Source organism: Rhea americana, unplaced genomic scaffold, assembly GCF_003343005.1.
Source record: "Rhea americana isolate MKP2758 unplaced genomic scaffold, rheAme1 scaffold_187, whole genome shotgun sequence".
Lineage (NCBI taxonomy): Eukaryota > Metazoa > Chordata > Aves > Rheiformes > Rheidae > Rhea > Rhea americana.
Genome location: NW_028186005.1, coordinates 372,238 through 399,492, shown reverse-complemented (window position 1 = coordinate 399,492; position 27,255 = coordinate 372,238). Strand labels below are relative to the sequence as shown.

The 27,255-nt window shown below is 40.7% G+C and overlaps 1 protein-coding gene across 1 annotated transcript in view; it reads left to right on the top strand.

Moving 5' to 3' along the window:
• Positions 1-27,255, top strand: part of KCNQ1 (potassium voltage-gated channel subfamily Q member 1) — a 372,989-nt gene that overhangs the window by 955 nt on the left and 344,779 nt on the right. The window contains exon 2 of the mRNA XM_085302186.1: positions 5-333. Coding sequence (XP_085158312.1) covers positions 5-333 — 329 coding nt within the window. The remainder of the gene's footprint in view (positions 1-4; positions 334-27,255) is intronic.

Below are 27,255 nucleotides of genomic sequence, written 5' to 3'. Positions count from 1 at the left end.
GAAGCCCCCGGCGCTGGAGCTGGCCGAGAGCACCCCCAACGCCCGCTACGCCCCGATCCTCGCCGCGCAGGGCGGGCAGCCGCCGCCGGGCTGCAGCGCCGAGCCCCCGCGGGAGCGGGAGCGGGAGCGGGAGCGGCCGCCGCGCCTCAGGAGCGAGGCGGCGGCGGTGGTGGTGAGCGCCGACTGCCCGCGGCCGCCCGTCAGCCTCGACCCGCGCGTCTCCATCTACAGCCTCCGCAAGCCGCTGCTGAGCCGGAGCAACATCCAGGGCCGCGTCTACAACTTCTTGGAGCGCCCCACGGGCTGGAAGTGCTTCGTCTACCACTTCGCCGTGTGAGTAGCGCCCCGACCCACCTGCTCGGCTGGGCGCGCGCCGGCGGCCGTTGCGGCCCCTCCGCCCCCCGCGCGCCGCTTACCGGGCGCAGCGGCCGCCGCGGGGCCCTGCGCGGCGCCGCGCGGTCCGTCCCGACCCGCCGGAGCCCCTCGGGGCTTTGCGCGGCGCGGAGGCCACAGGCTCGTGCGCGCCGGAGAGCGGGACACCGGCTGGAGCCGCCTTCCCTAGAGAGCCGTCCCGCAGCCGGCGGCGGGCGCGGAGCGCGGGCCCCGCTTTCCAGGGCGCTGCCGCGTCTGCTCCGCACCGCCGAGGTGCCTGGTTAGCGTCGCAGCCCCGTGGGAGGGAGCGAGGGACGGCTGTGTTGTAGCGGCACTCCTGCCTCCTTCCGTGCCCTTTCTGATGCTCCTTGTTCTGCGTTTCACTAGGTACGGGCAGCACCGTGCTATTTTTAGTCAGGAGAGAGGATGCTATTTGGAGGATGTTACAGCTGCCTAGCGGTAGACAAGTTAGAAACTGAGTACAGTGTTCAGTGTGGAGCACTGTGCCCGAGCGAGCCAGCGCAAGGTAGATCGGWTCCCTTCGTCAGAAGGAGCTTAAAGAGTGCGTCTGTGAAAAATCAACGCTCTTTAGTCTAGGTGTTGTGGGAGATTTGCGTGACCCTCAGCAATTTGCAAACACTAATAATAAGATAGGTAGGAGTGTGATACCTGTTTAAGTCTGCTTATTGTGTGTGTGTGTAAGTACCTGTATATATATGTATGTGTGTATACATACACGCATATACATATGTATGTGCATGTGAATCTATCTTTGTGTGTATATTTAATCAACCTTAGCTAGAGGCTAAGGTGTTTTATGGGCCAAGCCCTGGGACTTTTTTGATTAAAGTTCAATTCTAGTGATCTGGTCGTCATACTCTGATTTTAATTCTAAGCAATTGGTATGTTAAGTAAATTGAGGGGTGTGCGCTTATTTTCCACATCATTAGAGGATTCTGGAGCCTTTAGGTAGGTAGATAAGTGATACCAACTTTACTTTAGTCAGGGAAAAACAGCTGTCATCAGAATGTGTTTAAGTGTGCAGCTGCTAAGATGATGGTGGGTTCCGCTGTCTATGACAGTGCCATTAGATGACAAAACAGCTAATGGCCATAATTATGAAAAGTGTATAATAGTTGTAGGTGAATAATATAAAACGTTTTAGGAATTGGAGTTCTTTATTAAAAAAAAAAAAGTGACTTTGGAGCAGCTATCCTGTGTATCTGACCTCTTTCAGGTGCCTCAATTTTTGTGTAGAAGGGACAGTAAATCATGTTGAGTGTCTTAGCTAATCTACTCTGAAGTTTAACAGTGAGCATAGGAAAAAATACCAAAAGCAGAAACTGTGGCAAGTTGTGTCTCAGGGTAAGACCCTTCATTGATATTGCCCAGTTGAATCCCTTTATCCTAAGAATCTGGCCCGAATTTTAACTTATTTTTTCCCCAGGTAATTAACAGTGCRAATTAAGATTCTGTAATCCTGCTTTAGGAAAGAGTATATGATATGTACAGAAAGTTATTACTTGTCTCTTATCCCAATGCACGCTTATGCATGGTGAAGCATTAGTCCCAGAGCTTCCAGGCTTTCCAGAAGAGCTCTTCTGATGCAGTGGTGAATGACAGAGATACTGAATATTCTCAAGGCTGCTGTTATGCATTGTGTAAAATTCCTTGTCTTAGCACTCTGAAGAGACAAAAGAAGGTACTATCTCCCTTATATATTTCCTACAGGGCCACTAGCGAGTACCATCTGTGTATTTTTAGGCAGCCCCAATCTGATTTCCACCAGCAGAGGGAGTTGAGTTTGTATCCTCCTCAGCCATCCTAACATCTCCCTAGTTCTGTGATAGACAGGCCTCCACTCTCTGTGCCCCTGGTAGTAATCCTTTTGCTTATTGATCTTAGGTATGTATATACCCCTCCAACTCTCTCTTGCTTTCTGACCTCCTACAGCAAGCTCCAAGGATRCTTGTTTTCCGCTTGACCAGGAGATTCTTTCTTTGACTACCGCCCCTGCCAACCCGATATCAAACATGGGTAGCCTAACAATTGCCMAGATGGAGGAAAAAAAATGAAGCTGTTTCTCCAAAACCCAGAAGTTTGTTATGACAGGTAATGGAAAAGGCAAACAGTTGTTCTGATACAGAAAAGCTGCTGATTTGTTTCAGCCTGTACTTTGGAGGAAGCACGAGACCTGATTTTTGCATGCAGTTTCTGGCTTTTTGAAAGCATTTGATTACTAAGGATGAGCTGAAGAGCTAAAGAGGAGTCAGGTACCTGTGTTAGGTGCTATCTAATTCTCCTTTTATAAGGCCACCACCATCATACTTGACCTTCTCTCCCCCTTGAAGAAGTAATGTGATTATTTTATTGTCAGTATACAAATAAGCTTTCATAGAGAGCTAAGCTGGGTTTTGCCTTCTCGTGTGCAAGATCGTGATGTTTAGCTCTTTTGCCAAAATGAGTCCAGAAGACCTATCTTGTTTGCCTGTCTCCTGTCTGTGACTCCCTCTACTGGTTACTACTTGCTGTATTCTGGGGATTGCTGCTGCCTGACAGGGCTTGATTCTTCTTGCTCTCTCTAATGGTCTTAAATGAAACCTTAGAGGCAGAGGGATTCTGCATGGAGAAAAGTAGAACAGGGCCAGTGTCAGGGAATGATGTTATATCTGACTGAGTAGAGAGTCGAGGCCAAGGTCTAACACAAAGATGGGAGCAGCAAGCACTGCGAACTTCTTCATTTTCTGTTAAACTGTTTTATATTGTGCAGAGTGTATGACTGTGTTCTTAGTTATACACTGAAATGTTTAAATTTGGAGAAAACTCCATAGAATAGTTCACCTAATTTGTTCTGGACAAGTGTCTATGGCTGATTGTTGAAACACTACGTTTTTCAAGCAAGAAGAGCAACAGCTACTGATTGTCTGTCATGCCYTATTCCTACTTAGTAATCTTATTCAGTGGTACCTAGAATATCCATAGCTAAGAACTGATACTGAGATTTTCCTCAATTTTTATGTTATAACACTTAGAAAAGGGAAGCTGAACTCTGAGCTGTAACCTGCAGGATCTCCAGGTCTTTTCCTACGTTTGTTTCATACTGTTTAGATTGCTCTGTTTTTAGTGAGCAACAAAGTCCCCCTTGCCTTGTCCATCATTTGGATTGGGGGGAGACTGGCTATCCTGCACAGAAATGGAGGATTGCCACCCTAGAACAGACCAGTGGCCCTTTTATTTCTCAATTATTGCATCTTTCAAAAGGAGGCTGCTATGTCTGTTTTCTGAGATGGAAGCTGTATGTCCTTTTTCTTTTGCTGTTGTTTCTAATCTTCCAGATTAATTTATACCAGAGTCACTGATTAAATCAACTGAACTATGTATGCACAAGCCTCTTCTGAGATTTGTGTCTTATTTGCCCAGGTCAAAGAGTAAAAACTTCTCGAATGAGCAGAATAGGGAATGAATAATTCATCTATACATCCGCTTGCATCCAAGCGGACCTTGAATATCTCCAGAGAAGGAGACTCCACAACCTCTCTGGGCAACCTGTGCCAGTGCTCCGTCACTCTCACAGTGAAGAAATTCCCCCTCACGTTCAGGCGGAACTTCCAGTGCTTCAATTTCTGCCCATTGCCTCTTGTCCTGTCACATGGGACAACTGAAAAGAGTTTGGCCTCCCTTCAGATGTTTATACACATTGATAAGATCCCCCCTCAGTCTCCTCTTCCCCAGGCTAAACAGGCCCAGCTCTCGCAGCTGTTCCTCATAGGGCAGGTGCTCCAGCCCTCTGAGCATCCTCGTAGCCCTATGCTGGACTCTCTCCAGTAGCTTCATGTCTCTCTTGTCCTGGGGAGCCCAGAACTGGACACAGTGCTCGAAATGAGGCCTCCCCAKGGCTGAGTAGAGGGGCAGGATCACCTCCCTCGACCTGCTGGCAACACTCTTCCTAATGCAGCCCAGGAGACCATTGGCCTTCTTGGCCACAAGGGCACATTGCTGGCTCACGGTCAGCRTGTCATCCACCATCACTCCCAGGTCCTTCTCTGCAGAGCTGCTCTCYAGCAGGTCAGCCCCCAGCTTGTACTGGTGCATGRARTTATTTCTCCCTAGGTGCAGGACYCTGCACTTGCCCTTGTTGAACCTCAKGAGGTTCCTCTCCKCCCAGCTCTCCAGCCTGTCCAGGTCTCTCTGAATSGCAGCACAGCCCTCTGGTGTGTCAGMCWCTCCTCCCAGYTTGKTATCATCAGCAAACTTGCTGAGGAGGCACTCTGTCCCCTCGTCCAGGTCATTGATGAAGAAGTTGAACAGGATGGGACCTAGTACTGAGCCCTGGGGAACTCCACTTGTCATGGGCCTCCAGCTRGACTCCACGCCACTGATGACAACCCTCTGAGCTCTGCCTTTCAGCCAGTTCTCAATCCACCTCACAGCCCTCTCATCTAACCCATGCTTCCCGAGCTTATCTAGTAGGTTGTTATGGRAGACAGTGTCAAAAGCCTTGCTGAAGTCAAGGTACRCAACATCCACTGCTCTSCCSTCATCTACCCAGCCAGTCAYTCCATCCTAGAAGGCTATCAGATTGGTTAAGCAGGATTTCCCCTTGGTGAATGCACGCTGACTACTCCTGATCACCTTCTTTTCCTCCATATGCCTGKAGATGACATCCATGAGTTGTTCCATCACCTTTCCAGGGATGGAGGTGAGGCTGACGGGCCTATAGTTGCCTGGGTCCTCCTTCTTGCCCTTTTTGAAGACTGGRGTGACACTGGCTTTCTTCCAGTCCTCAGGCACCTCTCCAGTTCTCCAGGACCTTTCAAAGATGATGGAGMGCGACCAGACAACAACATCTGCCAGCTCCCTCAGTACTCGTGGGTGCATCCCATCAGGGTCCATGGATTTGTGGATGTCAAGCTTGCCCAGAAGATCTCTAATCCCATCCTCCTCAACCAAAAGAAAGTCTTCCTTTCTCCAGACTTTCTCCCTCACATCCAGGCTCTGGGATTCTTGAGGGCTGCCCTTAGCAGTGAAGACTGAAGCAAAGAAGGCATTCAGTAATTCTACCTTCTCTGTATCCCTTGTCACCCATTCAGCAGCGGGGCCACATTTTCCCGAGTCCTCCTCTTGCTGCTGATGTGTTTGAAGAAGCCCTTCCTGTTGTCCTTAACATCCCTTGCAAGACTCAATTCCAGCTGGACCTTAGCCTTCCTCGCTGCGTCTCTACATACTCTGACTGCATGCGTATAATTCTCCCAAGTAGCCTGTCCCCTCTTCCACATTCTGTGTACTTTCTTCTGTCTGAATTTGGCCAAGAGCTCCTTTCTCACCCATGTAGGTCTCCTGCCCYTTTTGCTGCACTTCTTACTCATAGGGATGCACCACTCTTGAGCTTGGAGGAAGTGATGCTTGAATACTAGCCAGTTCTCCTGGACCCCCCTTCCTTCTAGGGCCTTAACCCATGAGATTCCACCAAGTAGCTCTCTGAAGAGATCAAATTTTGCTCTCCTGAAGTCCAGGGTTGCAATCCTGCTTGTTGCCTTACTTCTTTCCTGTAGGATCCTGAACTCCACCATCTCGTGGTCACTGCAGCCAAGGCTGCCCCCCAACCTTCACATCTCTAACTAATCCCTCTCTGTTGGTAAGGRCAAGGTCCAGCAGGACACCCGTCCTCGTAGGCTTCTCCACCATTTGTGACAAGAAGTTATCATCAATGCATTGCAGGACCCTCCTGGACTGTTTGTGCCTTGCTGTGTAGTCCTTCCAGCAGATACCAGGGTGGCTGAAGTCCCCCATGAGAACCAGGGCCTGTGATCATGAGGCTACCTCCAGCTCTCTATAGAAGGCCTCATCAACTTTCTCTTCCTGGCCAGGTGGCCTGTAGTAGACACCCACAACACTGTCCCTCATGTTAGCCTGCCCTTTGATCTTTACCCATAAGCTCTCAACTGCCTCCTCCTCCTCCACCCCTAGGCAGAGCTTGATGCATTCCAGTTGCTCTCTCACATAAAGAGCAACTCCACCACCTCGCCTTCCTGGCCTGTCTTTCCTAAAAAGCACATAGCCATCCATGGCAGCATTCCAGTCATGTGAGCTATCCCACCATGTCTCCGTGACTGCAACGAGATCATGGCCGTGTGATCGCACACAGACCTCCAGCTCCTCCTGTTTGTTCACCATGCTGCGTGCACTGTTGTACAGGCATTTCATGCCTGCAGGTTTCCCAGGAAGGGTGTACAGGGGTCACCCATAGCCCTGTCCCAAATGCACATCCCCAGCTGCATGCACCCTTTGGAGGCCCCCCAACCCAACTTGTGTTTTGTTGTCTACCCTGTCTGTATGACACCTCCCTCCCCCCTCYTACCTAGTTTAAAGCCCTCTTTAATAGGCTGGCTAACCTGTTTGCAAAGACAAATGTGCCCCGCTTGGTGAGGTGAATCCCATCTCTCCCCACCAGTTGTTGGTCTTCAAACCATGTTCCATGGTCATAGAATTCAAAACCCCGTTGCCAACACCAATGGCGTAGCCAGTGGTTGATTTGGAAAATCTTCCTGCTCCTCCTCCCATGCCTCCCCCTAATTGGCAGGACCGATGAGAAGACCACCTGGRCTTCCTGACCCTTGACCCCCGTGCCCAAGGCCTTCAAGTCTCCTTTGATTGTCTCTAGTTTGTTTTCTGTATCGTTAGCACCCATGTGAAAGAGCAGCAGAGGGTGCATTACTTAGTCTGATGTATTAAATTTCATTTAATTAAATTTCATTTAAACATGCAAAGCAGATAGCATGTGTACACTTAGTGGATATTAGTGCTCAACAGAAGAAGATTTATATTGCATAGTTTCTGGAAACACAACTGGCAGTTGCTTGGAAACTTGAATTTGGCACAGCAGAATAAGAGCTTGTTCCATGACATAGTTGGAGGTAGGCTAGGTCCTGCCAGAGCCACTAAATCCATGGCCATTGGAGGACTTGTAAGTGAGAAAATGAGTAAGTGACACTATTCTCAGTATCTTCTGGAGTTAGAGCATCTTACCGCACTTAACAAAAATCATGTACTTTGAAGCACTAGTTTTGAGAGGTGAAATATTCTGTGGTGTTAACTAGTTATGCTTTCAAGCTATGTGAAGAGAGGCGCCAGGAAAAAAGAGGCTGAGATTCTGTCCTTACAGTGGCCCACTGAAATCCTAAGACTCTTTGTCTCTGTGTTGGAAATGACTGTAAAAAATAAGTGAAGCCTTGAGGTCTTTTTAAAAGTTATTTTGAATTTGAGTAAATGATAGAAGAGCTTCTCCCCCTCTTAAATGACTTAAAATTAAACATCTTAGAATTTTTATACAGGAACTTCCATTATGAGCTTTCTGGTGGTTTCTCTTGTTTCTGTTATCATAAAGAATGACTTCTGGCAACATACGCTGTGCGTTGACTTCCTGTGTTCTTTGAGGCGTTGGCCATTATCAGAGAGAACAATTGAAAAAGAGATGGACCATTGGTCTGTTCCAGTGTGGCAACTCTCATGCTGCCGTGCAAGATAATCAGCTTCTATCTTATCCTTGTGCCATTGTACGTACCTGGATCAATTTACTTTGCCTTTGTATGCGTTAGGTTTAATCAGCCGTGATTGTTTGCCATTTATTTGAATCCCAAGATGCTTACATAAGCTTGGACGGGCCAGCAGTTGTGAGTTAGGAGACTGGTCTCAAGAAACTGGCAGAGCAGATGCACAGTTCCCTAATCTCTCAGAAGTGTGACTGCTTGTGTACACATGCAAAGATAAGAAACAATGCTAGATAGAATATTCCAGTTATGCGGTGTATCAGGACTTACAGTGATTAATTATTAAAGGCAATGTGATATTTACGTACAATACTATGAGGAAGAAGTGTAACTCCAAACTGACTTCAAATCCCAAATTTTTCATGATTCCAAATATATTTCAAGAATGTTGGTTCATACTCTGTGCATAAACTTCTAGTGCAGGGGGGAGGAAGCTGTAAAAATAATCTGTGTTTGCATCTGCTCAGACGTTATGACTGCAGGTGTTTTTTCTGAGCACATGAATTGAGTGAGAGAAGGGGCTACAAAAAGGAATAATATGTTTTGGACATGGTCTTTAGAGTTTTTGTGGTTTGAATCAGACTTTGGGTTTTTACCTCTATTTTAAAAAGATAATTTAAATCTCCCCAAAGAAGTGCAGCTTTTTGAAGTTGAAGAAAATAAATAAAAAAAAAGATCACAGTCATATTCTTTCTACCACAGTCAGTTGCAGGGAGGCTTGGGTTTAGCATTCATGTTGTCAGGATTAAGAAAACTTGGTTGAAGTTGAATTGTCCCCTTCACTTTGTCATGTCTGAGTGATTACTGTTCTTGTCGTGCAGCGGCTGATGTGAATAGATGTTTATTTTATTTCTGTATGTCTCTGTGCCAGTGAGTGCTTGATACTTGCAGCCATTATTTACTATTTGTTTATGTTACTGGAGCCTTAATCATCTCAGAATTCCTTCCCCCTCATGCTAGATACAGTTGTRATAGCAGAAATCTGCTGCTTTGTCACCTCACATTTTCAAGAACATAGCATATTATAGCTGTGCAATGTCTTATAAAGATCTTTGGGGTGGCACGCATGCTCAGGCAATATATGCAGGGAAAATGAAGAGGAAACAAAATAATTTGTTTTTCCTCAGCTCTACCCCACATTCTATTGTTTTATTTTGYAGTAGAGTGGATGTCTTTGCAGCTTAGCACTGTGTATCTATCAATGTCTGGTAACATCCCAAAGAACAGGGGATATGTTTTACGTGGTCCGTTATCGTAGCTGGCTGCGATAAGACAGTTTGCTAATGTTTAGGAGTCATTGCTGCCTGGTCAGCCCTGTGATATTTTCTCATGTTGTGTATCCACTGCTATGCCAGAAGAGAAGCGGTCCAGCAAATGAGTATTGTCAGATGATTACCATGAGACTATAATATGCAGTAGTCTAGCTGAAAATTCCAATTATACAGCATGAATGTTCAAACGTGAGCTAAAAGGTTTCAGTAAATAGCTTATTGGATGGACAGAGCATGATAAYTTCATGCTCTGTGAACAAAATAACAGCTGTAAAGGGGTATTTTTATTTAGTACAGGTGTTGTGGAAAGGTCACTTGAAGGTTTTGCTGCTTCCTCCTTCCATGCTGTGTGCCACATGTGCAGGCATTAGCTATGATATTGCATGGAGATTCTGCTTTGGAACTTGTGTGGCAGAGGTRGTGTTTGGGTTGACCAACATACACGTTTCCTCTCTTCCATGTATATAACTTGACTGAAGTTTGATGTTTGCTGAGGGCTGTCTGTCCTGTGACTGAGACCAATCCAAGTTTGTGCCAAGGAGAGCTTAGGAGTGACAACTTAGTTACAGGCTGGGGCAATAGTAGTTTCCAGTGGGGCAATAGTAGTTATGAAACACAAATACTGATGAGGTGTGTAACTGACAAAAAATGAAAAGAAGTCAAATTTACTTAACAATTGACTGTCATCAGAAAGAAAAGTAGGATCAAAACCAGTTTCTCTCAGTATCACCCCACCAGTAGCTATTGCCTGGAAGTCACGTTGGTGAAGCCACCATCTTTGCCTTATATGTTGCCATGAGTGATTGCTTTGTGAAAATTATTGCAGAAATGTATTTTGAATAGTTAAAGGGGAAGGAAGGTGGAAAGCTGGATATTTTCTTATTAAAATGTCTTTTGAAGGAACACACTATCTTTATTATTACTAAAGAAGAAATCAAATTTCTACTTTGAAATGCATAATGCTACATGAACAGTTACTTGAAAAAGCTTGTAAAATATCATTTTGACCTGTTGTCTGCAGGCAGTGACTGATTAAGAGGCCATGCATGAGGGAAGGGAGTTCTGTTGGGGTTGAGGGGAATAAGACTTTGCAATTATACTAATGTTTAGAATTTTGAATAACTGATGGAAGCAGTACACTGTAAAATCAGCAGATCAGCACTAGAATTTAGCAGAGCCAAGTTTTGTAGGATGGCTGAACTATTTGCAGCATCCTTGCATAATGGCTGTATATTCATTAAATTGGGGCAGGCTTTCATTGGGGTAGGCCTTCTCCTCTCTCTGTCCAATAATTCTTCCAGTATAATATTTCAAGTCTCTCCTTAGTGTTTGCTTTCCTTCAGGAAAAAGAATTATTCTATCTCCCTTTAAAAGTTGCACATGAATGATCTTAAGAAAACCTGTAGGTGCGGTATTCACATTTCTGCATATCTGTCAAATGCTTGGTTGAGCAATTCTGGCACACTTCCTTGCCCTAGCTCTCCAAGTGCCAGGAGAAAAATATGCAAGGCTGTGTAGACAGGCCTCTTTCTGAATCTTCATTGCAATTGAATCAAGGCTAGAGCTGAGATTCAATTGCAGTCAGCTAATTAGGCTGAGCTCCAAGTGCCTGAGCACTGGATTTATTACAAACAACAGTGCCAACATATGCTTTAGGGGTGGTGACTATGCACAGGCACAGTGCTTTGCTGACTTCAAATTTGGCAGTACCTCATTATTGAATGTTCATTAGTGGGTGAACATAAAAGCTGTGAACACTTGCTCATTCAGTTCCAGACGGAAAATACTGTCTTGTTGGAGGCAAGGTGTTTTCTTCTTGCCACCAAGAGGTTGAACAGAAGTCTCGGATATGTTGGGATGCTGCCAGTTGCAAGTAGGCCTGATGGGTAGAACAAATCACAGGCTGGGAAGAAGGGTGTGTAGATTAGTGAGTTTTTCAGGCAAGCTACTGGCTCTCATGCGGTCATGTGTGTGAGAAGCATTACAGTACTGGTAATGGTAACAGGAGGGCATACTTTTGCAAGCTTCTACTATGATAGTAGCTACCAGAAAGATAAGTTTTTTGTAATAACAGAGCTAGAAAGCTAGTTTTATCTGCTTCACTAGTCCAACTTTAATGTTAATTTTACTATTGCCCTTTAGTCAGTGACTTAAAGTCTCTTATAGGAAGTTCTGCAGCTTCTCTAAATTAAATAGGTTTCTTCAGCACCAAGTCTGCACAGCTCTGGAGTTCAGTGTGAACTTTTCACTAGTGTCTGACATATAAATTCTTCAGGTGAAAGGGTTCTCAGCTCTCCCTCTTCCCCCACTTCTTGGTACAGAGCAGCAAAATCAGAACTGTTTTCTGCATTCAAGGAGCTGAGCAAATGTAAGAAATTGCACGGAGGGCTGAGCAGGGACTGGACGTGTGTGTAGATATAGTGGAAGTACCTATAAACAAGTACTGTAAGGCATTTCTTAAATGGTAGTTTCCTCCCTTAGTGCCCACACGTTACAGCACAAAATTTAGAATTTGGAAAAACTGTGTTGAAACAGGGAAAGCCAAAGATTTCTTGATGCTTAGGACAACCATTGCAACAAAAGCAAGTTTTTACTCTGAACTTCTGTAGTGTCAGAAATGTTTGTGATATAAGTTAATCAGAACACGTTTGCTCTTTCTCAAAACTAGCTGAATCCTTTCTGAGTTTTTTTTTTTTAGGAAAAAAAAGTGTCTGTATGTGAGAGTTTATGCAAGGACTACAGCTAACACTAAAACTGCAGCCTTGGAAGTTTACCTTTTTGAAAGTTATAAAATTTTGAAGCTACTGAAAATAGGAAATAATGTAGGAAACTGTTAGGTGGCTTTTATAATAGATATTTCCAGCAATGTATCTAGAGTAGTATGTCTTCTTAGGGTGTTTTTTTTTTTTTTCTATACGCTCTTTGCAGTCAATATGATGTTTTAATGTTTAATGAAAAATGTTCACCAAAGACAAAATAAACCTAATGAAGGGTTTCTGCATCCTTTTTGTTTTCTCCTGCTTCTGCAAATATTGATCCAGATCTTTCAATTTCTTATTAATGTTTTTAAATAGGTACAATCTTATGTTTTGCTAGTATCAACTGTCTTATGGTGTATCATTTGATAATTACATTTTGAAAACTTTGAAAGGTGCTACTCCTAACTAGTAAAATCCAGTGGTTGAAATATCTAGATGTTCGGAATTGTTCCATTTTCTTTTGTGTGGTTGTGCTTCCTGCTGATACAGAGACTGGAGAAGACCTCTACCGTTCCCTATTCCTTTTGAAACAAAATAGCTTTTGTGTCTTTCCTAGTTAAAAGGGGCAATAGACTGTGAAACAAAATTGCTTTATGCTGTTCCCTTGAAAAGCATGGAGGAGGATTAAGAAGAACCAGAGGCTTTAGAATTTCTTAGTTATTATTTCCTTTTAGAAACTCTTAAAAAAATTTATTCAGAGGTTATTTAAACAATAAATGATTTGTTACTTTACTTGACTTGTTTTTACTTCAAATGAGATTTATATCATTTTTAGTGAAATAGGATCTTGAAAGAATATAACATACTTATCTTTGTTTATCCTAACAGGTTGTGCTCATTTCTAGTTTTTTAGCTTTGCTTTGACAAAGCCTGAAAAGTAGGAAGAGAAGATGTTTTCTCTTCTCACAGTAGGAATGTAAGATACATTTTCTGAACTAATATCTCTTCTGATTCTGCAACAAACAATCACCATGCGTTTAGCTTCACTGTTTGAACGTATGTTTGGTTCCAGATGGGGCCAACTAGTGTTTGCAAAGATAAAACCTTGTACACACATCTTAAAGATTAAGGCAATGAAAATTACTTATCAGACATTGTTCATAAGATGTGCAGAACTTAGTTAAAAATATTTTATTTGAAGTTYTTTTCTTTCTTTTTTCCTGAAAGCACTAAGCCTTTCATGGTATTAATTTTGCATGAACATTTATATTGTGCATATGATAGCTGTCTCTGGCCTTTAGTAAATCTATTAAATTACATAACTGAGAGTTACTCAAGTTGTTTTTTTTTTCTTTTCCTTTTCTCTTTTATTTTCAAGCTGCGACAGTGTCTTTGTTTTAAGTTTTAAAAAATTATTCTCCCTCTGTCCTTCTGTCGTGGTATGTCTTTTAGACTAGGTACAGACATGTCCCCTCTGTTCAGACCAGAAAGCGTCAAGACTTAAAATGATGTGCTCTCAGCAAGCGATCTTGAACTGGCCAAAGAAAATTGTGCTAATTTAGTTATCCGTGAATGTCAGTGCTCAGTGCTCAATCTAGTCTCCTCTGAAAGTGTACTCCATCATGTCCTGGGGAATACCTTTAACTTTTTCTCAAAAAATTGAAGATAATTTTTCACTGCAATGCTAGTATTACGTAATTTATATGGATTGGCTAGGGAACAAAATGGGGTCGTAGTTCGAGAACAGAATGTAAAGGAAGGTTCTATCTAGTTACTTCCATATATTCTCTCCAAAAAGACTAAGCTTAATGACAGAGGTATGATGTGGTGGCAAACATCGTGGAGGCTTAGCGTCTCCTCAGTACAGCAAAGGCTGCAGCCTTGGTGGTGAAGATGTCTTCCTTCCGTTAAATAAGATATTACCTTCCAAGGGTGTGTGTTCTCCTGCAGCATCAGCCCCCGCCCCCCCATCTCCAGTAAACCTGGCTGGAATTGGCTGGGCCTTTCTGTTCCAGGGTAACCACTGAGGGCACRGCATAACTAACAAGCAGAAGTAAAGGTGCCTCGTCTCCTGTAAGGATGTTGAGAAGTAGAGCAAAGGAGAAAGGCTGCAGGAAATAATTGCTGCTGACAGTCTCGTTCATTCCGTAACCCTTAGGATGCCTGTGCCAAATTCCCAGTCCCCTCTCTCCATTGCCCTGAACAGGGGAAAGGATCTTCCATGCTGTGGCTTTGAAAAAAGAGAACACTCTACACTGATCATATTTAGAATCAGTGTGTTATTTGTATTCCGTAGAACGAAATTTTATTTGTCCTTTACAAGCTTAAGCAAATAGTCCTTGATTTTTTTTTTCAAATACTCTTCCTAAGTCAATCTAGTTGAGATTATTCAATTTGTTTGTTATTCTCTTGTGTCTTGGAAGACATTKAAATGTGGTCAAACCTGTCAATGAGTAAATAAAAAAAGAGTGTATTGCTTTATCCACAGTGTGAGTAAATTTCATGTAATTATATGCTGTTATCTTATCAGCAACCCAGAAAGTATTGATAGTGTATTATCTCAACACTTTGCACAAAAAAACCCCTGTTCACTCAATGTTTTCTGTGTCAACAGGTCGTCCAGCATCCTAGTGCTAAACAATCACCAGAGCTGTTTCAACAATATATGAAGTGTGATAGGCATAGATATGAGTTGGTTTATGCCTTCATAGTTCCGTTCATTCAAGACAGCTCTTCATGGCTTTTATTTGCTGTTATGACATAACTTTATTTGGATAATTTGTACGTTTTCCAATCATAAAAACAAGGAAAACCTTACAAAAATGTTGAGGTTGCAGAACAAGGCCTTCAGATTTAGCAAATACAAAACTAGCTCTGTTGTGTTAATTTTAGCCCTCCTTGTGAACGTGAATTGCTTGTTGTACTCCATGTCAAACACTGAGAAATTATCGTGATGACTTCTGTAGCAGCGTATTTTTTGTGGCTTTAATATAAAACTAAATGCATTCCCATCAACTCTTATTGTAAATTTAGAAGACTGTGAGAAAATATAATGTGAAAAGTACTTAATCTTTGCAAAACTTCCAGTGGATAGTATCTGTGGAAATAAAGGGGAATTAGCCTATTGGTTTTGTCTCTTACATGAGTAGTATAGGTGACATTCAAGTAGGTTGTAATACTACTGGTTAGCCGCTGCTAAGGTGGTTTCCTTTTTCTGATGGAAGTTTTGTATCAAATAGTTTTCTCTTCAAACAAAAATGATGATTTCAATAAACCTTTAGATGGCCTCTGTTTTCCATTACTGAAGTAATATATGTAAAATGCCACCTGATTCTTCTTTCGAGGGATCTTGCTAGACATTGTGTATATATTATGTGGTTAGTTGCTATCGTATCTATTAGAGCTGATATTATGATTTTAAGTCAGAAGTGTTCCTGAAAACTGGATGACATTATAGAAGATCAAAGAAGGACAAGTCAAATGCTAATTTTTGAAGGTGGACGTGACTCAGAAAAGCTTAACTTTTAATACAAAAAAAAAAAAGGTCTTGAGCAAGTAATGGAAGTACTTATAAGTACTTTTTAAGTACCTATAAGAAATCAATCTGTTAATTTATACAACTTGTGTAAGCTTTCAACATGGATTTGTCAAAAACAAATAATTTGTCAATTTAATTTCAGTCTGTGACAGAATGAAAAGGTTTATCAGTGGGGAAAAAGCATATGTTGTCATATATAACTTGTATAAGATTCTTAATACTTTCCTTCTTTGTATGCTTATGGAATTGGCTGCTTGATGAAATTAGTACTATGTAGAAAGGAAACAGAAATTTTGAGTACTGCACTTCAACAAAGGCCAACTGAAAAAACTGTCCAGAGGAGAGTAAGAACTACTCAAGGACTAGAAAAGAAGATCTTATAATCTGAGGAAAGGTAGCCTAGCATAAAGAGTAACAGCAATGGAAAGGAGCCAGGTGACTGCCTTGTAAGTCTTCAGTTTATATAAGACTACCATAGATAAGAGTAGATCTTTCTTCTCCTCATGTTGAGGTGAATCAGATAAGGAGGAATGTACTATTCTGGCCTAATCTGTATTTCTCTCTTAAGGTAAACTGTCTGATGGTAGGGGTAGTGAATTGTTTGGTGGAAAACTGGGACAGGTTGTCCACAGAGGTCATGGAGTCGCCATCCTTTGAATATTTGGACCCAACTAGACATGGTCCTGGGGTGTAAGACTTCATAGGGAGCTCCTGCAGTTGCTGTTGACTTGAAGGACTCTGAGATTTGTATGCAGCTAGATGTGAATGTATGGGAGTTACTAGCTGAAAGTGTGTRTATGAATCATTGTTCAATAGTAGCTAAAAATGTTACATACTGTCAGCTGAAGACTTCTGAGGTGTATATATATTCCACTGTATCCCTCTTTCTCCTACTTTCCCAYATACGTTTCCAGGAGTTTGTCTGCAGTGAATTCTGTGGTTGATGGGGAGCTGAAAAGGCATGAAAGGCTTTTCATCCAATATACTTGTGTCCTGAGTATGAGGGAACACCCCATTAGGCTTACTTGCCAAATACTGCAAAGCTATACACTGTTACTCGGTTTATGGTGTGATGACTGTATATCCACAGTGGATTGATTGTACTTGCGATTTATGTATCTCTAAGAATTCTGATGACTTGTTAGCAAACTCTTTTCCTTTTTGTGCAAATATTTATATATATATATATATATGTATATATGTATATATATATATTTGAAGGAAAGGAATCACAAATGCATATCTCAAGTATTTTTTAAAGCCTTTTCATTGTTTGTTTTTAATTTACTATATAAACATCACTTTTAAAAAAATATATAATTGGATCACAACTTTTAATTTATTCCTCCTTCCTACTCTAAAACTTTACAGGTGCTTTTAGCCAGTGGTTTTCTATATTGATTCTTTAATAGTGAATTTTCTTCTTTAGAATAGATTCTTTAATCAGTGAAACTTTAGGAAGACAAACTCAAAAATCTCATCCAAGTGCTTTGTTTTTGTTCTGGTACCAGGTAAATTTCTAATGTTTCACCTGCAATAGGCTACATGATGTTCCAGACTGTTTTTTCTTTTTTTCCAGAGCATTACTAAGTGCCTAGCAAAAATCTTTGCCATGTAGATTGATTGTTCTGTCTTTTTCTACAAATGAGTACCCAAGGTATAAGACTACACGCAAGTTTTACTCTCTTAGGTGGCAGTGCAACTGAACTGAAAAATATAAACAGTTATTTAGTCATGGCTCTTGCTTGCTTTCATTAATGCCATCTTCTCTGTTGAAAATGATATTTTTATTAGCTCTTTATTTCAATTGCCACGTTTTGAGAAATGTAGAATCAATATAGCTTTGTTTAAAATCATTTACTTAATTACCCCAAACCCAGTAATAGAGAGTTGGTCCAATCCATCAATTTCCTTTAGCTGTGAGATGTACCAGCCACATCTGACTCCAAAACAAATATAGTTTCAGAAGGAAGAAAAGAACAGCAGTTAGGGAAATACAGCCACGTATATGTTTGTTTGGTTCCCATCTCCCACTTCTTCCCCCATCCCCCGACTGATGGCAAATATAATGTTATAGATGATGCTTGAGAAGATGTCTTGCTGTTAAAATGAAGTTCTCTAGGTGTTCATTGGAATTGCAATCCTTGTCTCTTGAGAATGCCACATGCTTGTTAAGCAGATTTAATTGTCATTATCTTTTATATGATACCTTTCTTTTGCCTGTGCCTTGTCCCCAACTCCTCCAAAATCTCCTGAATACTTGAACTCAGCTGTGTGTAGAAGTTGGAATTTTAAACACCAGTGGCTGTGGAACACCACGGCCATAGAAAAATCGTGCAAGTTTGGGAACTGAAGAAAAATCATGCAAGTTTGGGAACTGAAGAAAAAAAGGTTAATGCGATTGAAGTAAAGTGCCCCGTAGGCTGTAAATGATTAACAGTAAAATTTGGCTGCCCCACTGAGATTAGCACCTACTTTGTAAAATAAAACCAGTATTACGGGGCATGTCTTTTAAATAATGAATTTGACCTCTGCTTTGAATAAGTGTTTCCCTATATAGTTAGGAGAGGTCATGGTGGTGAAAATAGTTCCTTTATTTTTTTTTCTCTATTCTTCTACTTACCTTATGATAAACGTAGGGAAGAATTAAGTGTTTTTATGAGATACTTCTTGGTCAAGTATTGTTACTGCAGTTTAAGGAAGATGAATAGCCATGGGAAACCCAGACAGTGTAAACTTTCATTCCCAAAGTGTAAATGTGCTGCCTTATATTAATAAACGGAGATAAACAAGTTTAAGTGCACAGACCGAAGTGAGGGGAAAAATAACCTAGTCACTAAGGAGGAAAAAATGCTTTCTTACAACTCCTCTGTGTCAGCTGTGCTGTGCTAGCTGCTTCGTATCACTTTGTTTACAGAATAGGAGAGGAAGAGACCAGCTCTTTAGCACCCCATGGACCTGGATGAAGCAATGAGATTTACTGGCTATATATGTCTTTCTGCTTCGCGTCACTCAGAAGTTTGATATCAACCCAGCTGATTTCAAAAGATAAAAAGCATCCCAGCTGCTCTTCTAGCCCTAAATATGGATTATATTTGAGGCTGTGGCTGCTAGAACAGGCTGGAGAAACAGCATTAATCATGACGCTAGAGGAATGTATATGCAAGCCCTGCCCTTGTGCCAAGCCAGCAGAGCATGAGTTGTCTCTGGCCCATGGACAGCCGTGACAATGTGGGGTTATGCATCCATTTATCAAGGCACTGAGAAGCAGGGTTTATTAACATAGGTAGTCACTAAGAATTCTAGCTGGTCTGGTGTCTACCCCACCTAACTGGGTAGACATGGCCACTATGAACTATGGTATAATCTTCTGGGACAAGGATCTTCACTCCTTTTATGTCTCTGCAGCATCTAGTACTATGGGAATCAGAAGTATGCTGTGGCTCTAAGGTATGGTGACAATACAAATATATAGCCAGTATGTGTTTCTGTGTTAAAACAGTTTGCTTTCTGTACCTAGAGTATTTGTTAATACAGTGGCAGCAGGGACTGACCAATAGCTGTATCACAGATTAGGTTTTATCCTTCCTCCTCCCTGACCCACAAGTTAACTTGGAGTTCTGGGGTGGTTTAGAGAGGTGTAGTGAGTAGAACAATCTTACGACTCCCTCCCCTGGCCTCCAAGTCTGAAATTATTATCAGTATTGCTGTGGTTCTATCAAATCACAGTGCTGTTTGATTTACTGGGAAATTGGCACCTCTGTGACAAGTGTTGGAATGTCCCAGTCTGTCCTTGGGTGCTGTTCGTGTCTTTCACAGCAGTTAACCCCCAGCCTACAGTCTTGATCATGGGCAAACACCAGTCAAGTGCACAAAAGTTCTTATCTCCTGTTAGGCTGTGCATTCATAAAAAGCAAAGTCATAAAAACCTTCAGTGCTTGGCAATTCCAGAGCTTACTGTTAGAGTTGAAAAGAATTCCAGAAGAACACAGGCTTCTTATCAATTTTAATTGCTAGGCCGTGGAGAGTTGCTGATTGTTTAACGTCATTTGGTATTAGCAACTCTGTTCTATGTTATGTATGTTAGAGGTATGTTTCGGGCAAGCAATGTTCTGCTGAATATAAAATTAAATTCAACAAAAATGCTTTTTTGTTTTGAAGAACTGAGGTTGAACAACTGAATGAAATGAATAAAGAAAAGTAAAATGTATTCTCAAGGAAACATTGGCTGGAGCTGCATAGTGCAATGTTAGGATGTAGAATGTAGGACAGATGTTTTATTTTTAACTTCCTTTTTATCTAAAGGTATTTAACTAGAAAAAGACCAGGTACTACTTTATTGTAATCACTTTCAATTGCTGCCAAAACTAAGTTCTGCGTTATCTAGCCTTTTTAGATTGTATCTTTTTAATGCTGCATTAATATTTATACTTAAGAAAAAAGAACTACAATAAAAGTAAATAGTCACTGACTTGCCAAAGATTTGACAACAAAGTTCATGCCACATTTAGGGAACCCAGCTGGTGGTAAAGTTACTTTGAACAATGGCTGTACATTCTTAGATGTTTTTGCTGGCCAGGGATAGCTTTGTATTATTTTAGGTCAACTTGCTGGATTTGAACAGACATCAAAGTCCCAGTGGGTCCACAACTGTATCAGTGGCAACTCTTACATGTTCAGGTTTCTGAAATACCATGTGAACATTTTATATACAATTAAAAGTACTCTTGAGCTCCTTTTAAACAAAATAGTAATAAGAARCTCCCTTGGGTTTTACTTTCAAAATGACCCTGGAACCACAGATTTCAAATGCAGAAAAAATGGGTATGGGGGGGAACATTTTGACTCTGCTGCAGAAGAGATTGTTTGCTATGTTGAAGGTATTTGCCTTAGAACTCTTCACTGTTTGAAGAACTGCTTTTTAGAAAACATCCTATCTTGCTTGAAAATTAATACTCTTCTGCTTTGCGTTACCTGACACCATTAATATTACTGTATTTGTACATACATAGGCACAGTTGTAAGGTAAACAAGATGACAAAAGGGTGGAATCGTGTCCAGATAATATTTTGTTTCTAGTGTTTTGAATTCAAAGAGACAAATTCATTTAGTCACTTAAAGCGGATATTTCAATTTTCAAAACACCTTTACTGTGCAAAAAGGTCGTTCAAGTGTATTTCTCTTCAAATGGACACAGTAGAAATTCAAGTCCCACATTAAAATATAATCAATATTATGTACTTTCAAAGATACACTTAAAAAAAAGAAAGAAAAAAACAACAACTCAGCTATTCTGGAGCTCTGTGGTCGGGACAATATTCAAGTGAAGATGGAGAGTGGCAGCAAATAGAATTTACATACGTATATATGTRTATGTAAATGCATATAAAATTGCATCTGGTCTATAATTATTTGATTTTTACTACTTGCTGGATACTTACATAATTGGAAAAGTTTTGAACTATTGCTTGCTGCTCCCCCGTTTTTGCCTCTGTAGTGCTCATTTCATTTTAAAAGAATTTTGTATGCATTTCTGAAAGACCCTTTGACAGTCGCCAAGGAGGCAGATTGACAGCTAATCAGGAGTAGCTGCAATGAAAACCACTTCTTGGATCTCAGCAATACCCCTTAAATAGCATGTGTGTATAAAGGTAATCAGTGTGGCATGTAAGTGGGATTTTCACACACGACTAGAGAGAATATATTGGAACCTCCCTCACTGGCTTGAAAAGAGCTGCATTCCCTCCATCTCTTTAGCAGCTTTGAAAATCTGTAAGAGCTAAGATAGACCTGGCCAGAAGTAACCAACACTAGTAGTGTGAGTGTGGCTGAAGCTGTTTGCGTTTAATGCATTATCCCTTGTGTTGAGATGGTTGGGGTGTTGATTGTTTAGATGGACAATTTGGCTGAAAGACATGTAGAGAATTTGGAGACACCAAAGGAAATGATGGGTATAACAGTCCTGCTGGCACCCAAAAGAGATGATAATAGGGACATCTTTATTTTGGAGTCCCACATATGAAAAAAGAGATGCTGCTATTACCTCTCCTATAAATATATATTCCTGTTAATACGTTACTTCAGTGTTCAGTATTTGACATAGCATATGAACGTAATTATGTATTTCCTTTGTTTGTGAGTATATATGTTGTCATCTGCCATTCTGTCTTTCTCTTCTTTTTCCTTCGGCATCTTTTTCTGATGCTTTGTGTGCGTCTCTCACCTTCGTTGGCTTCATGGAGGGCATTGCATATTAGATGAGAAAAATTTTCTCATTGGTTGCCAGGATTTTTTTTTTCCTGCGTCAGAAATTTTATACTTGCAGCTGTATTGGGTTATGAAATGTTAAACTATTGATGACTCTTTAGTTAGCTCATGCTGAAGAACACTCCTACTGAAATAATATATAGCCAAGCTATTGCTGTCTGTCTGTGCCGCTGTTAAGTTAAACAGAGGCAGGAGGTGGATAGTCATGGTCCCCAATTCAGATCTATTAGTTTACAGCTCTCTGGCAGCACTGCTATGCTGCCTTCTTTGCTTAAAGGGATAGGAGAAGAGGAAATTAAACAGGTACTTTTTTTTTTTTTTTTTAACTTCCCTCTTGATTTTCTTTAGTTGCTTCCTCATATTTGTTAGCTTTTATTTTTTCTGACATCAAATAGCAAATGTTTGCCCTTTCTAGGCTTTCACAATTCTTGTCAGGGAATGGATTTGCATTTTTGTTTGAAGTAAGCAGTTCCTCTTACTCACAAAACAGGAGTGGCTTTTTAATGAAGGTGCAGGATGTCTGATATATAATTACTACACAAGTAACAAGTACAGCAATTCTGTAGTGTCAGCCGCTTGGCAACCAAGTAATTTTTGAACTGCTCATAAACTCTGTGTCCAGTTGAATGAAGAACAGCCTTTTATGTCTAATACATGCACTGGTGATACACAGATTAGAATGTATTTCCCTAAATGAATAAGTAATRCAAATGCATCTATGTATCCAATCTTGTTATCCAGGAAACTTGAYGGGAATTTGAGCAATAGGAGCTTTGCAGAAGGCATGGCAGACTTAGCTATGAATATCTAAGTGTATACTTTGRAGATTAACTAGCTGAACGTAGGCACTTTTTGAAAGGCACCTTCTTAGGCTTGTGCTGACATTAGGTGCTCTGTAATGTTTTGAGCATAGTTGATTTTTTAAACAACTTTTTTTWAAACATCTTTATAGTGAAGGTGCCATCATTTTGATTTTGGGATGTACAGTGTTTACCACAAAACCACACTGCTTCACAGTAGAGATTGCTAGATGCTAAGGCAATGCAAATGATTAATAATGATAATGCTAGAGAGTTCTGATGAACTGACCTTCCCTTGATAAATCTTCTTTTTTTTTTCTTCTTTTTTTTGGCTTGGCTATAGTCTAAGCTGGCAAAACTGATTTTTTTTTTTAGAGAGAAATTGCCTATATTTCAGTTTAAGTTCTCCACTTAACTGTTACAGATTTCAATGATACAGTATTCCAAAATGTTGAGCCATTAAAAAAAAAACAAAAAAAGCCCCCAAAAACAACAAAAAAACAAGCCACTGTATCTGTTCCTAATAAAACACAGTGGTACAGTGGTCATTGAGACTGAGACCCACTTTAATTTTTCTTCTGTTGTCTTGACCTGCCTGTCTTCTATGGGGACTTGGCAAAAGTATACCTTATCTATGATTCTGTGATAATTCTGAATCTGTGGTTCTGTGATTTGGGAAAAACAAGACAAGGTTGATAGGCAGGAAGAAGTGAAGAAAGAGGCAGAAGTGTGTGTGATACCTGCTGAAGTAGTGAAGTTCAGCAGATACAGTGTGTATTCAGTGTCAGGACAAAGCTAACCCAACAGGAAGGTTATGAAGGCTAGCTATCTTTGTTGTAATAAAACACAGCTCGTCAAGCTCTCTCAAACATTGGTTGTTACTCTTGCACTGCAAATGGACCAGATATCTGCCTTAACAAACTGTAGGGGTTCTTGTTTATCCCGGTCCTTTACCATCTCCACCTGTGTTTCCACAGCACAKAAAGCCGGTTTTAGAGTGTGGCTGGAGTGAGGAAGTGGGGTAATAACTTAGAAAGCCTCCTGGCTGTGTGCTGAAAGGAGTTCTGCCGCTCCTGAAGATTGGTGTCTGCATTCGTTCATCATCCGCTAGCTCTTGAGCCCTTTAAAAGCCACTGTATCAGGTGGTGTGTGACTCAGGCTCTTATGAATCCGCTATTATAGTGTAGTTTTCAAGCAGCTGTCAGGAGCCACGTCTATGGTAAGTTTAAAGCTTCAGTAAAAAAAAGAATGAAGTTCCCCAAAATCTAACTAACCAATCCAGCTCTCCAAGAAAAATGTCTCTCTGAGCCCTTCTATTACAGGTAAACCCYGAACCTACTGGTGACTTTTGTACACGCATTCTCCTAAACCTCTCTAAACACTGTGCCGTGCAGTGCAGTGATTGTTGTACAGTGTCTAACATGCTTCAGGTGACTCTGCTTGAGCAGGGGGCTTGGACTAGATGATCTCCAGAGGTCCCTTCCAACCCCAACCATTCTGTGGTTCTGTTCATTTTCTTGGCGCGAACTGGGTATTGTGCAAGAGTAGGGCAGTATTTCTATAGATATCTGTATCGTACCAGTGGGCATACRGCTAACTTCTTTCTGAATGGCATAGTTTCCTTAACTCAGCTTGAGTTCAGATTCCAACATTTCTGTGTTACCTGAAAAATATATTTGCATACACGTACATCTACCTTCCAACTAATTGYAATGAAATTCTACTTTATAAGGCTGATAGTCTTCTTTCTTCTCTACCTTCACACACATATATAAGCATCCTAAGCTACACAGTACTTTGTTGTCTGCATCAGGCAGTACCTTTAAATCCCAATGAATCTTTGCAAATTCTTGAATTACTTGAATCRGAACTGTAGTGCTCACCCTTAGGTTACTGTAACGCTACTGAAGAGAGCCTGAACCAAAATCACCTATCAATGGATGAATCTTTTAACCACTGGCAGTATTACTATCAGTTCCTCCTATGTATAAACAATGTGTGAGTCCATATGTGAACCTATCCTTTGCTTTGTTTTAAAGTGCCCAGAAACAGAAGAGAAGAAGGTACTTCCTTTTGAGTCAAAGCAAAATCTCTTGGGAACCTAATACACTTAAGTTATATTGTTACATGTTTGGAAAATGTGTCTCTCCCAAGTTTACTTGCAAATTTTGTATGAAGAGTATTTATACTACATTGTATGTACTTGACAGATTTTTAATTGATTTCCAAGAACTGTGAGAGCATTTTCATGGCTTATTCAATGATTTAGGCAACACATTTCTATTGGCAGTTAGATATGTATATATCAGGAGTCTGGAAAAACCCACCCCAAATTACTTAATAAAAAGGTAACCAAACAAAAAAACAAAAAAAAAAAAACAAAAACAAAAAAAAAATCCCACTCTCCTGAAAAAAACACCGTCATATTCACTGCTTAGCATTACAGCTGATACAGGAAAGTGCTAAAGTGATGAAATTATTACTGTTGCCTTTAGTGTATAGTACTAAATTTAGGATATYATGATAAGTTGATTTTTCTTGTCAGGCTGTAGCAGGGCTCAAACAACAATTAATGTGGTGATTTAAATCTTCACAATTAAGATGCTGAAAGTTACCTGTCAATGCATAATCTGCAAGCTTAATTTATTTTTTCCAATTGTTTGGGGTGATGGGAAACAGTTAATTTTAGATCTAGTTTCAGGGTCTACAATTGCTGAGGTGACAAAGTCAGAGGGAGGAAGAGAATTTCTCTTTAATCTAGGCTAAATAGCTGTATGCATTGTTTATATATTTAGAGTTAGAGCATCCTATTGAGTGTCTTGTAAATACAATGATAGCAAAATAGCTTGCTGTTTCTGAGAACTGACCTAAAATGTTGGAAAGCATTGTTGGATTTTTSTCTCTAAAGTATCGTCAGACCAGCGCCAGCAAAACTAAATTATGCAGTGTTTCATTAGGTGGCTGAAATTACAAACCAATAGAGGAGTGTCTTAAGGCTCCCCAAACTGTGCAAGTGAAAAATTAATCAGTGTTTAATGATTAATTAATATTCTAAATTTGAATTAGGAACTTTCATCTTCAGCATTTTGAATTTAACCTCAAAATAAATGCATGCTAATKATATTTGAAGGAAAATTATTCAACTGCATGAATAAAGTAAAATTCATTCTTAGGTGTGTTATATGCTCATCTCCTCTGCAGAACTTGGAGTATTCATTCAAGTTAAATTTTTATATCTTTCAGTTGCTGAATTAAAAAGCTATAGAAAGGCTTTTTTAAAAATATAATTGGAATAATTTTGGAGGAGAGTGCAAGTTATCAAATGCTAATGGGAGGAGAGTAGGGGATGTTAAATGTGTTACTCCGAGGTTGCCTTACTGTTCTTCAGATCCCTTGTCATGCCTTTTCTGCTGTGATGCCTACAGGAGGATTTAGTGGCCCCTACAAATCCCGCAGTTACCCAGCAAATATGTCATTGCTTTTCAGTCTCCTATCTGAGTTTTCCAGTTTTGTCTCTTAGTCCCCTGAGCTCTTCAGAGGAGAGAGCCTAGTTCTGTTCTGAGTGTGTTTGTAGAATGCCGGGTTCAGTAGGGTGCCTGTGCTTCATTATGCCCTCTGTTGTTGCAAATAACTCACCGTACTTAGTAAGTTTGGGAAGGGGGGTGATTTGTGTGTGTGTGTGTGTGTGTGTGTGTGTGTGTTTTCTTTTCTTTTCTTTTCCAAATAAAAGCTGCAATAAGATGGTGTATTTGAAAAGCAGCTGCATGACAAATTTATCAATTTTCTTTCAGAGAGACTTGCCTTTCTTCTGCTTGGTCTGCAATATTTGTTGTTCAGAAGATCCTGTCCATAATACCATTTTGATTAACAAACATTATTTCATGTACRAACAACAAGAGAAGTTTTCATTATCGAACTGGTATTATGTGCTGGTGGCAATATTCCTCCAGAAATGTGCAAAACAAATGCAATGGTCACACATGGTAGTCACATGTTGCAGGTTTCAGTGGTTATTTTCCAGTTTTTGGTTTACTGCATTCTATGAGTGTTGATTGTTTGCACTTCTGTAGTACTAAAAAAATAAGGCAAAAGGTGGCTAGGACAGAACCCTTAAAGCTAATTGCTAATTCTGAAAAGTAGATTGTGCTAATAAGCTTGGCACGCATTTTTTTATGGGTGTATCTCATTGTTTCTGCATGTGCATTTGATTACCCAGAAGAYTTTTAGTTTCCTGCCCTCTCAAGGTGGGAAACTACAACAGTTATAACCATCAGTGCAATCTGACATACAAACAGTGACCTTGAATGTGTTGGGCTTACTTCCTTGCCTTATTTGGGAACTGCTGGTAAAAAGCCATTCAGATAAAACACAACTTTGAAAGCTGCACCTTAGTAACAGGAGTATAGTGGTCTGGGGAAAACAATGTTGTGTTGCACATTAAATATTTATGATTAATGAGTTAATGTTGCAAATCTCTTGCAGAGGAAACAAAGGCTGTTTGCGTCAAGAGTTTCACTGTTGTGTATTTAAACAGTATTAGGAAGAAGTCTTTTATGTGAACAATAGCATATGATGATAGGACGGGTTGTTCATCTGCTGTGTGCTCACCTAAACTGAGTTGTTATTGAGTGCTATCAACATAGCCATGAGGAGTAAGGGTGTGTGGCATTCTGCACATGGATACGCTGTTGTGTTACACTGCTCTGTGAGTTGGGAGTCCTCCCCCCATCCTTTTCTTTAAGTATGGTTGTGCGCTTAGTT